We start from the raw sequence: 15,077 nt of genomic DNA, 5'->3' as shown, positions 1-15,077 counted from the left end.
GAGGTACGGAGCGTGGTACTGAATACATTAGCTTCATTTAATGTCGGGGTCATGAAAGCTTGGGAGCTTTGCTTCCCTGGACTTCATGTCGTGTACGGGGACACCTATACGTCCAAACATACATAATTACAAACCTCGGCATGAACAATTTCCATATCAGGTTCGTGTCTGATTTGGAAACTAATATAAATGTAAAGCATTTAAAAATATCATTTGTAGTATCCTGGTAGTGCAGTGTTTGAAATGTCTTAATTAGCAATGAAATGCACCCGATAAAGCAGCATTTCAAGTACATGAGGCAGAAACTCCAGATATAATTAATCCGTTCTGCTTAAATAGCAATACGAAGAAAAGTAACATTGTGTTTCTCTTATTACTGCCGTTAGAAATTTAATTATCCTATCCATTAATTTTATGATATTTATTATTATTTAATTATCTAAACGATAACAGCTCCCTGTATTAACAGGCTGCCACAAAGACAGAGCAAATTATGCAATAGTCATTTGAAAGTATAAATAACATACATATCTGTAAGTTTAATGGAGTCACATAACAATGACAAGAAATGATGGAATAAATAATTAGGTGCTAATTAATTATTTGAAGATCACTGTTGATCGAAGAGATGGTTTCGGAGTAGAAATATGGATCCTCTCAGAGCTGCAAGAAAGATGTCATCAATTACCTTCCTCTGTAGGCCGAAACGTTGCCAGATCTATAAGAAACCGGGACTAGTTCCGCGCGCTCCAACCATAAGGTCTATTACTTCAATTTGTTGTAGGCCGTATTTGTCCATGAAATATGGAACGGTACGTACATAGATGTAATTTTTTTCTCTATTTACATCTTCAGGTTGGCTCTTTTGTTTTTCAAATCTAACTGTGGGATCGACGATGTAGCCATTGTTGTTATTTGGTGAGATCACAATCATGTCTATTCTTCTTGTACTGTCATTGTCTGCCAGTCCGTGTACTTCTTCGAACACTTGAAAATTTATTGATCTAAACTGGTTCGGCGATCATCGAACGAATTCTATGGTGTCGTGAGTTACGGAGTACTTCACCCGTGCGGACAAGAGCCCAGGACATGTGCAAGTGTTTCTGGCTCTCTGTGGCACCACCGACAGAGGATGTTGTCCCGAGTCCTGCCCGGAAGGGAACGTACGGAAGACACGTGTGCAGTCATTTTAATAGCTTCGCGCCACTCGCTAGAGGTTAGGCCTTCACGATGTCGTACCCAGGAATTCGCCGGAGTAAACTCGCCGTATAGCTCTACGCCAATACCTTTCTGATTAGGTAGATTAGCCCACGCCTCTAATTCCTTTTTCTCGATCAACATAAAGTACGAACCTTTGGACCCTAAGCAGAACTTTGTGTGTGTTGTTTATTAAAATAACATCCCAGCAGATATTATTTATATTCCTAGATATTTTCCGCTAACTCGACAGATTTACTTTATTTAAATAAGATAAAAATAGTTTTTCATTTAGAAATGTTGAGAATCCTGTCTGTCTTTCGTCTTTATTTTATAATGACTGCCCCTGGAGTTCATTACACTTCTTTCAATTTCATTGTTCTGATGTATTTTGGTCTACATTTGCAATTTATGGATCATTTTGACAGACTGGTGGATTGCGGGATGTGCAATCTTATTGAAGATTAATTTACTGTATATGCAATTTATAATCGAGAAGAATGAACAAATTTTTGGTTGTCTTGTCGTATGAATTAGCGTAATAGTCTTGTGTTGTTAAATAGTACATTATGCAACGAGCCTATAATGATAGTAATTAAGACGCAAGTATGGATATTTATGAAACGAGCGCAAGCGAGTTTCATAATATTCATACGAGCGTCTCAATTACCATTATAGGCAAGTTTCATACGACTTTTTATGCTCGACCACATTTCTAACTTGAAATTATTCAGATGTATACATTTTATTTGTATCTGACAAGATCGGAAGTGACCTTGTTCTAGGTCGTGAATTGTGAGATGTGCGCAGACGCGAAAGTATTGATTTTTTCCGAGGAACAATAATGTCATTGACCTTGATGTAATCCCGTTAAACTTGATATAACCTTGATTATTGAATTCGACACTGAAAAACGAGATGACAAATTGAATTTCTTTGAATATTATTTACAATTAACGCTAATTATTATAGTAACAGAACATAACCTTCTGCGACAGTATTGGTTTTCCATCCTCCGTGACTTTTCGCTAATTCTCTTTCGATTGTATATCCGAGAATAATCGATACTTGCGGTTTTATAACGGTCATGGGCTGAACACCTGTAACCTGAGTAGTCATTGGCTGAACACCTGTACTTTAATGAGTAGGTGTACTTTAATGATATGCATTAAAGGACTGCTACCAGATGTATAATTACTACATTTCGGCATGGTCGAGCATAAAATACATTATAACACTAGTGCGCAAAAAATTAAGTAATCACTTTACGGACTGTTATTAATTCTACGGACAGCCAACGAAAATGCAATATTCCATGTACAAAATTCATTCAATGAAAAATTAATTATTACCTCGATCTTTCGTGACATAAATATTACACGTAACACAAATAAGTAACAAATTTAACATTCGTATTTACAGTTTAGTCCATATTATTCTGAAGTTACATATGTATTACTTATTGTAACAAGATACATTAGTCAACTTTTTCTAAGCGTTTTGGTGATTGTATATGGCCGATATAGACGGCCATAAAATCGTGATCATTTCATAGATACTTATTTCTTAATATTTCTGAGTTTAGCCGTAAAATCGTGATCTTATAACCCCTCCAACTTGAAATATTCATTGAATGTAAATTTGTACTGTCGTATAAAAAACGTTGTATGATAAACATTAGTAAATTCATGTCCAGGATGAAGTAAGTAATGTCATTAATTTCAGGGGGTTATTCTTTGAGATATTTGAAACAAAAACGTCCAATGAAATTTTGTTCGTTTTTTATTCCTTTTTGAAAAAAAATGTTTATATGAAATATTTAATAGCGTATTTTCGAAAAGCTATTGAATTAATTCCCAATATGCTTAGTCAGTTTTAGAGAGCAAGGTATTATAATAATAAATTATTGAAAGAATTTTAGTTTTTGTGTTTTTAATGTGCAGAAATTTGATCCGAACATATGTAACATTTTAAAATTCCTTTACAGATAATATTGATAATAATTGAAGTGGAATCCACAAAGTCTTCATGACTAGTAATCGTCCATAGAGTTAAATGAAGATTGTATAGTTGGCACAACTGATAACAGGAGAACAGCTCATCATTACACACTATTGCCATCTAGCGGAATATTTGTAATGATTAGATGATACAATAATATATTATGAGAACAGTTTACTATTTTAGTAACTAATTAATATTTTATTGCATTAGAGTACTTTATTTCTTCTAATCTTTATAGCCTATACAGTGACATCAAAAACTTTTTTCTTACATTTTTATTGTACCTTGTTTTTTTACAAAGATCAAGGAGGGTTTGCTTAATCGTGAGTTTCAGTTGCCATGGTAATATTTTACACTGCATAGGTACAATCAGAACACAGTTAAAAATGCAAGGAAAAAGTTTTTGTGCGAGATCGTGCATATTTGCTTGGTTTCCGCACAAAACCAATCCGTGGAAAGTCTAAAATTCCACATTCAGTATTCCCAACTTAACACACACAACAATTTCCTCTTCTTACCGCTTAAGTGACATATTGATTTTACTGCTTTAGGCTTTTAATATAGACTATTATTTTTAGAGACGTTCAATATAGTAATAAATATAAATTGGAAACTTACCACTGCAATTTCACCTAAATTGCACTGTTAATTATTGTTTTTAAATATTTGCAAAAATTAAGTAAACTTTACAACTCCACTAAAGTTACTGCATTCGTGATGCAAGTAACATTAAGGAAGCTATGAAAAAATCAACAAGATTCCAGACTCATCATAGACTGGGGAAAAAAAAAGACAGACGTATATCACGGCCTGCTGGAGTATAGTAAATACAGAAAACATTTTAAAGCAACAATGTTGAAGATTGATACTTTTGTTTTGCAAATTTGCCGTCATTGAACAGAAACCAAGATGGAGATTTCATTGCAACTAATTAGAAATTTCTCTTTCAGGTATGTAATAAACGAACTTCGCACAAAATAATGTACGATACACGAGCGGTATATTTTCTTTCAATTCTCGGAAATTAAAAAAGCTCAACTACGTTTCGCTTTTTGAAACTTTTCCTCGAACATGAAAACTTCAACATACCGCTCTTGTAACGCATATTACTATTGATGTCACTTTACTTTCTTCTAATTGTTAAATAGTCAACTAAATCCCACTCAGTTTTGATTTTCTGTAGATGGACTAAATCGAAACTTCTAGTGAGAGTACTACAGATAAAATCATTAAAATATTTTATGTATCATGAATTTACCTTAAACATAATCATTTGAATGAAGCGTTAGATTCATGTTATTAATTTCTGTCGCATTTGATTACAGGATTGTTCTCTGTTAATCGTCAGTGGTATGATTATTATATGAACCGAATCACAGCCTTATCGTACAGCATGTAAGAAGTATTGTACTTATGAACACATGCGAACATTTTCCAGCTAATTTAAATTGCTATTGGACGAAACATTTTCATGGCTATTGTATTTTGCAAGCTGTGTTGGAGTTATAGAGTTTTAATACTATTTAGTGCAATATAATGAAGTTCGGCGTTCTTTTATTTGCAAAGATCTATTTCGAATTTGACAGTTACAGGGAGTATTTCGTGCAGTAGTAAGTGTTGGAAGAAATTACACATAATTTTAGGGACATCTGAAGTCTTTCAACATGGGTATCTCAGACATTAGAGCTTGTGTCTTAGTAAGTGTATTTAAATAAGATATTTTAATTAATTACCGTCTAAATTATACATCATTTCTTTAAGAAATAAGATTTTCTATTTAATATGATGTTTAATGTCTACTTGATTTTTAACAGAAAAACACACCACTTATATGACGCATCTTCGGACTCAAATACAATTTTCATTTAGTCATTGCGTTTATTTTGTCGAAAGGGACAGCGAATTTGTCTCACTAATTTCGACCTGAGTTTTAATTAATACACTGGTTAATAGTCAGAAGTAATAGCTGAAGGTGTAAGCTAATTTTATGTATGTAATGTAATGTAATATAATGTTATGTGTGTGTATGTATGTATGTATGTATGTATGTATGTATGTATGTATGTATGTATGTATGTATAGGCCTACCAGATGTTTCAGACCACCCGTATATCAGCCTTTTTTTCTCGAAAACTATATGATACTAGTTTTTCATAAACAATTTTGATAACCAAAACCTATGTAAAGAATCGATTGATAGCAGTACCATTTCACGTAACAAACCGGAAGTAGGTGTACCTGTGGTCAACTTCGAAATTTCAAATGAGGACATGGGTAATTAAAAGTGTCATTGGAAACTACTTTTAAAAAGAAACAACTTTTACTGATTTTTTTTCCTAACTTTTATTGTTTACTCACAAAGCAACAAAAATGGTGTTCGCGTAGGCTTCCGCGGCTGGTGTACATGGTCTGTGGATAAGCTTCCTGGCTTCTACCGCTTTGTCTTGGTATTGGTGGCTGACGTTTCGACCGCTGTGTTGTGGTCATCTTCAGAGCAGTTGAATAAGGAAATAGTCTGCGAGCTCGTGTATATATATGTATGTATATATATATATATATATATATAGTAGTCTCGATGGGGAGTACTATATATATATATATAGCTCGTGTATATATATGTATGTATATATATGTATACATATATATATATATATATATATATATATATATATATATATATATAGTAGTCTCGATGGGGAGTACTACTATATATATACGAGCTCGCAGACTATTTCCTTATCCAACTGCTCTGAAGATGACCACAACACAGCGGTCGAAACGTCAGCCACCAACACCAAGACAACGCGGTAGAAACCCGGAAGCTTATCCACAGAACAAAAATGGTATTTTCTGAGAAATGTTGTATGTTATTTATGTACGTACACTCTCCATAGTAAATGTCCAAAATGTCCGCCACCCTGTGCAAAAGAATGTTCTGATCTCCTCCTAACATCCATGTCTGCACGGAGACCTTCAGCAGACTTTTTACTGCATGCTTTGTATTGATTGCTTAAAGATGACAATCCTAGCGCAAACATGGACTTCAAAACATGGAATTAAGAAAAAACACCATGAAATCATTCTGTATCTTCTGTACTCACCGGAATTAGCTTCTTGTGACTTCTTTTTGTCTCCAAAGAGTAAATTATCTCCATGCCAAAAGCAATGCGTGCTTGATGTAGTTCGAGACAAGTACAGTACTTACATGAAGCATTTGAGGCATAGTGAAAGCAGAGAGTTCGTTGTATCAATGCAGGACGGGACTACTTTGGAAGGAATGGAAGTCAAATTTAAATTAGACAAGTTCTTACACTTTTAGGGTGCTATGCATAGACATTTCGCTAGCCCACGCTAAACTAGCCCCGGCTATCGACTGGTTAATTGTACAGGATTCATATATCATATATCATATATCATATATCATCATATCATATCATATATCATATCATATCATATCATATCATATCATATCATATATCATATCATATCATATATCATATCATATCATATATCATATCATATCATATATCATATCATATCATATCATATCATATATCATATCATATCATATCATATCATATCATATATCATATCATATCATATCATATCATATCATATCATATCATATCATATCATATAATATATCATATTATCATAGATCATATATCATATCATTTTGTAAATTCTTATACTAAACAACAATGTAATTTTATTATCTCAACAATAATTATCACTCTCTACAATTTAATTTCACTCCCGTCAACAATGGGATTTGCTCTCCGCACAGCAACACAGCGTTGGTTATTGCACTCCACAAACGACAGTGACAATTTACTTGGACTATTACGAACAACAATGAACTGTTAACCTTAACTAATATTCACAAAGCACTATTTACTACACAGAGCTTTCAGTTCTCAGTTCACAGCTCGTTTGTCTTGGCTAGTTCTTCTAGCTCAGTCACACGCGTTCACCGAATCTCGAACCCCAGACCTTCAGAGACGATCCGCTGCACTTCGAACTCAGGTCCCCCAACTGCGGTCCACTGCACTCGAACTCCGGGCTTCAGGCTCCACAGTTACGGACACAACTCAAGTCGCGCTCTGGTCTCGAAGTTGGCTTCACTGCTACACAAGACTGCCTGGCTTGCTCTCCACTGACTTTAACAACACTGGCTTACTGACGGGCTGAATGAATCGCGTTCACTTTCGCGTTGTATTTATAACTAAGCCATAGTTCCTCGAGAGTTCGCGGTCTGTCGACAGATGCCTAGAATATAACGGATATCCAGACTTCTCTGGATCTTTCTCCTCAGTCACCAGCTGCTTTACTTTCCCCTCTCTGCCGCGGAACAGCGTGTCGCAACCTCCTCTCTCCTCTCCCCGCCGCGCGCCGTCCCCCAGTGCTCCGAGAAGCCCGTGTTGACTCACGCTCGACCTGCTCTCTTGCGGGACGCTGGTCGTGAGTTCGAATCTCACGTCGCTGTCACAATATCATATATCATATCATATCATATCACATATCATATCATATATCATATCATATATCATATCATAGCATATCATATCATATATCATATCATATATCATATCATATCATATCATATCATATCATATCATATCATATCATATCATATATATCACATCAGTCCACACCTGTGGAGTAACGGTCAGCGCGTCTGGCCGCGAAACCAGGTGGCCCGGGTTCGATTCCCGGTCGGGGCAAGTTACTTGGTTGAGGATTTTTCCGGGGTTTTTCCTCAACCCAAGATGAGCAAATGCTGGGTAACTTTCGGTGTTGGACTCCGGACTCATTTCACCGGCATTATCACCTTCATCTCATTCAGACGCTAAATAACCTAAGCTGTTGATAAAGCGTCGTAAAATAACCTACTAAAATAAATATATCACATCATATATTACATATCATATATCATATCATATCATATATCATATCATATCATATATCATATCATATGTCATATATCATATCATATCATATCATATCATATCATATCATATCATATCATATCATATCATATCATATCATATCATATCATATCATATCATATCATATCGCTAACACTGGTTTATGAATACGAAAAACGTTAGTTCGCTGATTATCCACCGGAAGACCACGCTAAGAATGTCTATGAATATGGCCCTTATAGGCTAGTCCGGTTTCCTTTTCTTGGCAATTCATATTTACATTAACGTTTTTGCTGGATTTTAGGTTCTCTAAACATACCCTAAACGTTCCCCACATATTAATTAACACCATGTATCGTAACTTTTCGATAGGTACAGAGAAGGGGAAAGCCAATAGAGAATAATTAAGAAAACTACAGACATAAAGAAAGCCATCCCCATCTGGAAGTCAGGAAAGAAGAAGAAATGTCAGAAAGAAGTGAAATAGGGAGAGGACTACGACAAGGATGCACTTTATCACCTACCTTGTTCAACATCTACTTGGAGGATTTAACGAAGAACTGTCTTTAGAGCGAGAGAGATGATAGTAGGCGGAAGAAGAATAAAGTGTATAAGATTTGCTGATGTCATGGCGTTGTTACCAGAAGAGGAGATGATACTAAGGGATATGCTACTGGAGTGAGATGACATCTGTGAGCAGTAAGGGATGAAGATAAATGCAAATAAGACGAAGACCATAGTTCTCGAGAGAAAAATAAAAAAACTAAATGTGCTAATTTGAAATGAGATACAGTAGTAGAGCAAGTGGACAGTTTCAAATACTTAGGGTGCACTATAAGCAATAATATGAGCTGCTGCCAGGAAGTCAAGAGGATAGCGTGGCAATGGTAAAGGAAGCTTTTAATAGAAAAAGGAGCATCTTATGCAGATCTCTGGAAAAATAACTAAAGAGAGACCAGTGAAGTGCTTTTTGTGGAGTGTGGCATTGTATGACACACACATGGACATTACGACGAAGTGAAAAGACACAACTAGAATTTGAAATGTGGATAGGGAGAAGAATGGAGAGTGTGAATTGCCCAGACAGAAAAAAGAAATGAAGCTGTGTTGGAAAGAGTACATGAAGAAAGAATGATGCTGAAACTGATCCAGAAGAGAAAAAAAGAATTGGTTGGGTCACTGGCTGAGAACAAATTGCCTACTGAAGAATGCACTGGAAGGAATGGTGAACGGGGGGAGAGTTCGTGGCAGAAGAAGATATCAAATGATAGAAGACATTAAGATATATTGATCATGCAGAGACTAAGAAGAAAGCAGAAAATAGGAAAGGTTGGGAATTTCTGGGTTGCAGTTAAAGACCTTCCCTTAGTCAGAAATCTGTGAATGAATGAATCCCCATCTGGAAAAGTAAAAAAAATCGCACATTGCTTCTTCTTACAACGCTCACCCTACTGTCAACATACTTTGTAGCGACTTCCTTCAACAAAATTATAATAAAAACGGAGTCTCTATGTAACGTTGCTCCATGTTTCTTTCTAATATACATATATATTTTTTTCTTACTGTAGAAAGTAAGTCAGTTTCTGTTAGATGCGTTTCCAATTCACTGTGGGCTAAAGCAAGGAGATGCATTATCACCTTTACTTTTTAACTTTGCTCTAGAGTATGCCATTAGGAAAGCCCAGGATAATAGAGAGGGTTTGGAATTGAACGGGTTATATCAGCTGCTTGTCTATGCGGATGACGTGACTATGTTAGGAGAAAATTCACAAACGATTAGGGAAAACACGGGAATTTTACTTGAAGCGAGTAGGTTTGGAAATAAATCCCGAACAGACAAAGTATATGATTATGACTCGTGACGAGAATATTGTACGAAATGGAAATATAAAAATTGGAAATTTATCTTTTGAAGAGGTGGAAAAATTCAAATATCTTAGAGCAACAGTAACAAATGTAAATGACACTCGGAAGGAAATTAAACGCAGAATAAATATGGGAAATGCCTGTTATTATTCGGTTGAGAAAATTTTATCATCCAGTCTGCTGTCGAAAAATCTGAAAGTTAGAATTTATAAAACAGTTATATTACCGGTTGTTCTTTATGGTTGTGAAACTTGGACTCTCACTTTGAGAGAGGAACAGAGATTAAGGGTCTTTGAGAATAAGTTTCTTAGGAAAATATTTGGGGCTAAGAGGGATGAAGTTACAGGAGAATGGAGAAAGTTACAAAACACAGAACTGCACGCATAGTATTCTTCACCTGACGTAATTAGGAATATTAAATCCAGACGTTTGAGGTGGGCAGGGCATGTAGCACGTATGGGCGAATCCAGAAATGCATATAGAGTGTTAGTTGGGAGACCGGAGGGAAAAAGACCTTTAGGGAGGCCGAGACGTAGATGGGAAGATAATATTAAAATGGATTTGAGGGAGTTGGGATATGATAATAGAGAATGGATTAATCTTGCTCAGGATAGGGACCAATGGCGGGCTTATGTGAGGGCGGCAATGAACCTCCGGGTTCCTTAAAAGCCAGTAAGTAAGTAAGTAGAAAGTAAGTTCTATAATAGCTGCATTACGTTTCTTTTCAGATTACAGTGATATTGTTCGTAATCGGGCACTGTAATTGCTGGTATGGGTATAACCCTTCGGCAATTTCTGCTTTCCCTCCACATTATCCCAAAAGCAGCGACATCGCCACCAAGATCTTCAGAAACGATGCCGGCGCTGTTTCTGCAGTTGCTTCGAATCTGAAGAACTCAAACGAAATGGAAATAACGTCTCATGCATCTGCCACTGCCAACGCTGCCCAGTCAGCTGCCAACGAGGCCACCAAGGCTGCCAACTCCGCTCAGTTTGCAGCGAAGTTAGTGTCTATGGTAATGGGATCGAAGAGTTCTGAAGCCTCTAGCATGGCAGAGGCGGCTGCTCAAGCAGCAAGTGCTGCTGCCGAGAATGCTCGCACCGCCGCGTCTTCGTCCCTCAGCGCTGCCAGTAATATCGCGAATCGTTACCGCTCAAGAAACGGACAAATTGATCCGGCTTTCTTAGGTTGGCCTCCAGGTTCAATTTCTGGACCAGGGATTGGTTGGGAAAACGTGGGTGGTTATAGTTTTTGATGGGAATTAAGATTCAGAAATTACTTATTTTACTTGGTATAATTTTTAATTTTGCAAATTTGGTTATTTTAAGGGAAAACTACCATGAAATACTGCTGTAAAATCAAGAAAATAAACTTTTTTTGTTTTTATGATCGTAATTATATTTGAGACTGTTTCAAATGATCTAACCATATAAACAAATGTGGCTGATCATACGGTGCATGATTGATTTGAGATAAATCTTTTATGCTGTTTTCTCGACTTAAAATTATAAGCAGTTAATTAACTAAAAAGAGCTCTTTGCAGAACAGTTATTGTCAGATTGGTCTGAAACTTTTCAGAGAGGTCAATTGAATGTTGATATATAAAAATTTAATTAATATTTGTATGAAATATTAATATTAAGTTCCTTCGGGGCATATTCATGTTGCACTTAGATTAAAACGTGCTTAATGGCAGATGCATGGAATTAAAAAAATGGATTGTGACCCTCTATTTAGACTGACAAGCAAATATCCTCATGAGGGCAGATAAAAAAATGAATACTTTTCTCTTCCACCATGTTAATAATGTCAGAACAAGTGCTTATACAAATTTTGGCCACTCGAGCGCAATTACGAGGGTCGTCCAGAAAGTAAGTTTCCCTGGGACCATTGACAGAAAACCCAATTTGATGGGAAGATTTATTGGAATACACACTGGAATTGAAATATTTTGTCATAACCTGGAATCAACAGAGAGGTGCAGACGTTTTTCACACACACACTGGTTTCGATCCCAGGCGGCAGCATTCTATGACACAGGTATACAAACGTTGATCCCATGGTATGACAAATGTCTCAAATTCCGGTGGGAAATACTTGGGTAGGTTGGAAAACAGCTTTAAAAATGCTATATCTCTTTCAATAACTCTTTCCGTGAAATTGTATTTTGTTTCTGTAAATGGTCCAAGTTCTTACGAAACTTTCTTTCTTGAAAACCCTTGTAATTGTGCTCGAGTGGCCAACATTTGTATAAGTACTTGTTTTTCCCTTATTAACACGGTGAAAAACAAAAACATTGTTTTATCTGCCCCCATAACGATGCTTGCTTGTGAGCTCAAAAAGCTAGTTAATTTTTATTCGCCTAACTATTTTCAAGTTTTTAAGCAAATATGAACTAAAAGTTTTGAAGACTTTGTCGCAAGGAGCCTTTTTAGTGACGTCAATATAAAATATATTTAAAGGAAATGTAATTTCAAAACTATTAGTTCTAGTGGCACCAGAGTTTGTACAAATGATAGTATTGTAGGACTGTTTATGTAGTTTAAATTTCACAAATTTTGAATGTTGCCTTAAACTTTATGATGAATAAGTGGCAGACCAGAAAAGTTGCATAATTTTGTTAAATAATAATAATAATTACTATATCAGAAGATGTAAATTATATGCACACAATAAAATGTTTTAAAATGTAGAATGCTTACATATTTTTGTTAGCTTGTCCTTTCTAAAATCATGTTACTACATGATGTTTATCTAAAACGGAAAAAATCCAGTCTACAACTGTTCTTAACAACGCACCATTTCTTCCTCACACCTTTAGATCTAATTTTATTTGAAGCAAATAAAGAGATAGGCTTAGAAGTAATTTCCGAAAAAACAAAGTTTAGGATATAATTTTGTCTCGTGATCAGAACATACTGCGAAACAGAAATATAAAAGTTGGAAATTATTCATTTGAAAAGGTGGAAAAATTCAAATGTCTTGGAGCAACAGTAACAAAAGTCACTCGAGACGAAATTAAACGCAGAATAAATATGGGAAATCCCTGCTGTTATTCGGTTGTGAAGCTTTTGTCAATTGTTCTGTTAGAATTTGTAAAAGAGTTATGTTATCGGTTGTTCTGTATGGCTGTGAAACTTGGACGCTCACTTTGAGAGAGAATAGAGGTTAAGGGTGTTGGAGAATAATGTGCCTAGGAAATTATTTGAGACTAAGAGGGATGGAGTTACAGAATAATGGAAAAAAGTTATACAACCGAGAACTGCACACATTTTATTCTTCACCTAACACAATTATGAACATTAAATACAGAAGTTTGAGAATAGTGGGGAATGTAGCACGTATGGGTGAATCCAGAAATGCATATACATATAGAGCGTTAGTTGTAAGACCTAAGGCTAAAAGATCTTTGGGGAGGCCAAGCGTAGATGGAAGGTTAATATTAAAATGGATTTGTGGGAGGTGGGATATGATGGTAGGAATTGGATTAATCTTGCTCAGGATAGGGACAAATGGCGGGCTTATTTGAGGGTGGCAGTGAACCTCCTGCTTCTTCAAAAGTCTTGTAATTATTATTATTATTATTATTATTATTATTATTATTATTATTATTATTATTATTATTATTATTATGTTCTTTATGGTTGTGGAACTTGGACTCTCACTTTGAGAGAGGAACATAGGTTAAGGGTGTTTGAGAATAAGGTGCTTAGAAAAATATTTGGGGCTAAGAGGGATGAAGTTACAGGAGGATGGAGAAAGTTACATAACACAGAACTGCACGCATTGTATTCTTCACCTGACATAATTAGGAACATTAAATCCAGACATTTGAGATGGGCAGGGCATGTAGCACGTATGGGGGAATCCAGAAATGCATATAGTGTGTTAGTTGGGAGACTGGAGGGAAAAATACCTTTAGGAAGGCCGAGACGTAGATGGGAGGATAATATTAAAATTGATTTGAGGGAGGGGGGATATGATGATAGAGACTGGCAGGATAGGGACCTATGGCGGGCTTATGTGAGGGCGGCAATGAACCTCCGGGTTCCTTAAAAGCCAGTAAGTAAGTATTATTATTATTATTATTATTATTATTATTATTTATTGTTATTATTATTATCATTATTATTATTATTATTATTATTATTATTATTATTATTATTATTATTATATCACTGAATTGCTATATGAATTGCTAATATTTCAACTTGGAAACATTGAATATGTCGGTGTTAGTATGTTAAGTTGGTCACCTCAGACGCACTATCAAAGATGATGTATTGCATTTGAATCGATTATTCTTTCTTTTTTCTTGACCTCATTCCTCCTCTTTTTAATATCGACGGACAGTCTATTGTGGTGTAGGGGAAGGTATATCTTAGGATCGAAACTGAAAACAAGCTCACTTTGGGAGCCTCCCTGGTTGTGTGATCAGCACGACATTGATTTGGCTTTATTTTCAGAGGTCTGGATTCGGGACGGATTCTGGCAGTTAGGCATGTTTTGGCCGCTTTATACGCAATAGCTTTACAATTCCTACAGATGGTCTATCATAGTCATGTCAACTGATGCCCATATGGGCAAGCGCGCGCTTTAGAGTTCAGGAGAGCCTGAGCGCTTTACAGCGGAAAGGAAAGAGACAGACGAGAGAGGTAGTATATACCCCTTGGTCGAGCTATATACAGGGATGGCCAGCATTGATTCAATGGATAAAGGGAAGAGAACTTATTAAAACTGTATCCATGTCAATTTTTAGATTTTTCTGAGAAGTATAAGTGCATTATAAGAATTTAAGTTTCAATTTTAATGCTCATTTTTCACGAGTTTCCTTTTTATTCAAAAGCAGTATTTTCTCAACTTTTTAGAGAAAGGTGAAATTTTCAGATATGTTTATTTAGTAACCTTACAGGTACTGAAACAATGTTTTCGTAAATCTGATATATTGTAGGCTAAATATATACTACTGAAGATATCTAGTGAAATTTTTGAAAATATTTGCATGGAAAATGTTTGTAAGAAAGTGAATGAACAAAGCAACTACTGTTACATCATAAACACAGATATGTGCCCATGTGTTG

At 35.7% G+C, this 15,077-nt stretch overlaps 1 protein-coding gene across 1 annotated transcript; it reads left to right on the top strand.

Moving 5' to 3' along the window:
- The first annotated feature begins 4,760 nt into the window (after window positions 1-4,760).
- LOC138711615 (uncharacterized) lies at window positions 4,761-12,684 on the top strand. The gene is made up of 2 exons (XM_069842751.1): window positions 4,761-4,898; window positions 10,724-12,684. The coding sequence occupies exons 1-2, from the start codon at window positions 4,866-4,868 to the stop codon at window positions 11,249-11,251; spliced, it is 561 nt and encodes a 186-aa protein (XP_069698852.1). The 5' UTR covers window positions 4,761-4,865; the 3' UTR covers window positions 11,252-12,684.
- The last annotated feature ends 2,393 nt before the right edge of the window (window positions 12,685-15,077 follow it).

The sequence above is a fragment of the Periplaneta americana genome, chromosome 13 (assembly GCF_040183065.1).
Source record: "Periplaneta americana isolate PAMFEO1 chromosome 13, P.americana_PAMFEO1_priV1, whole genome shotgun sequence".
Lineage (NCBI taxonomy): Eukaryota > Metazoa > Arthropoda > Insecta > Blattodea > Blattidae > Periplaneta > Periplaneta americana.
Note: the sequence above shows the minus strand (reverse complement) of the source record. Positions and strands in the feature narration are given on the sequence as shown.

Bases quoted from the DNA above. Each gene is read 5' to 3' on its own strand.
- LOC138711615 (XM_069842751.1), top strand. From the start codon at position 4,866: ATGGGTATCTCAGACATTAGAGCTTGTGTCTTA. The intron at 4,899-10,723 runs GTAAGTGTATTT...GTTTCTTTTCAG, and splicing joins ACATTAGAGCTTGTGTCTTA to ATTACAGTGATATTGTTCGT.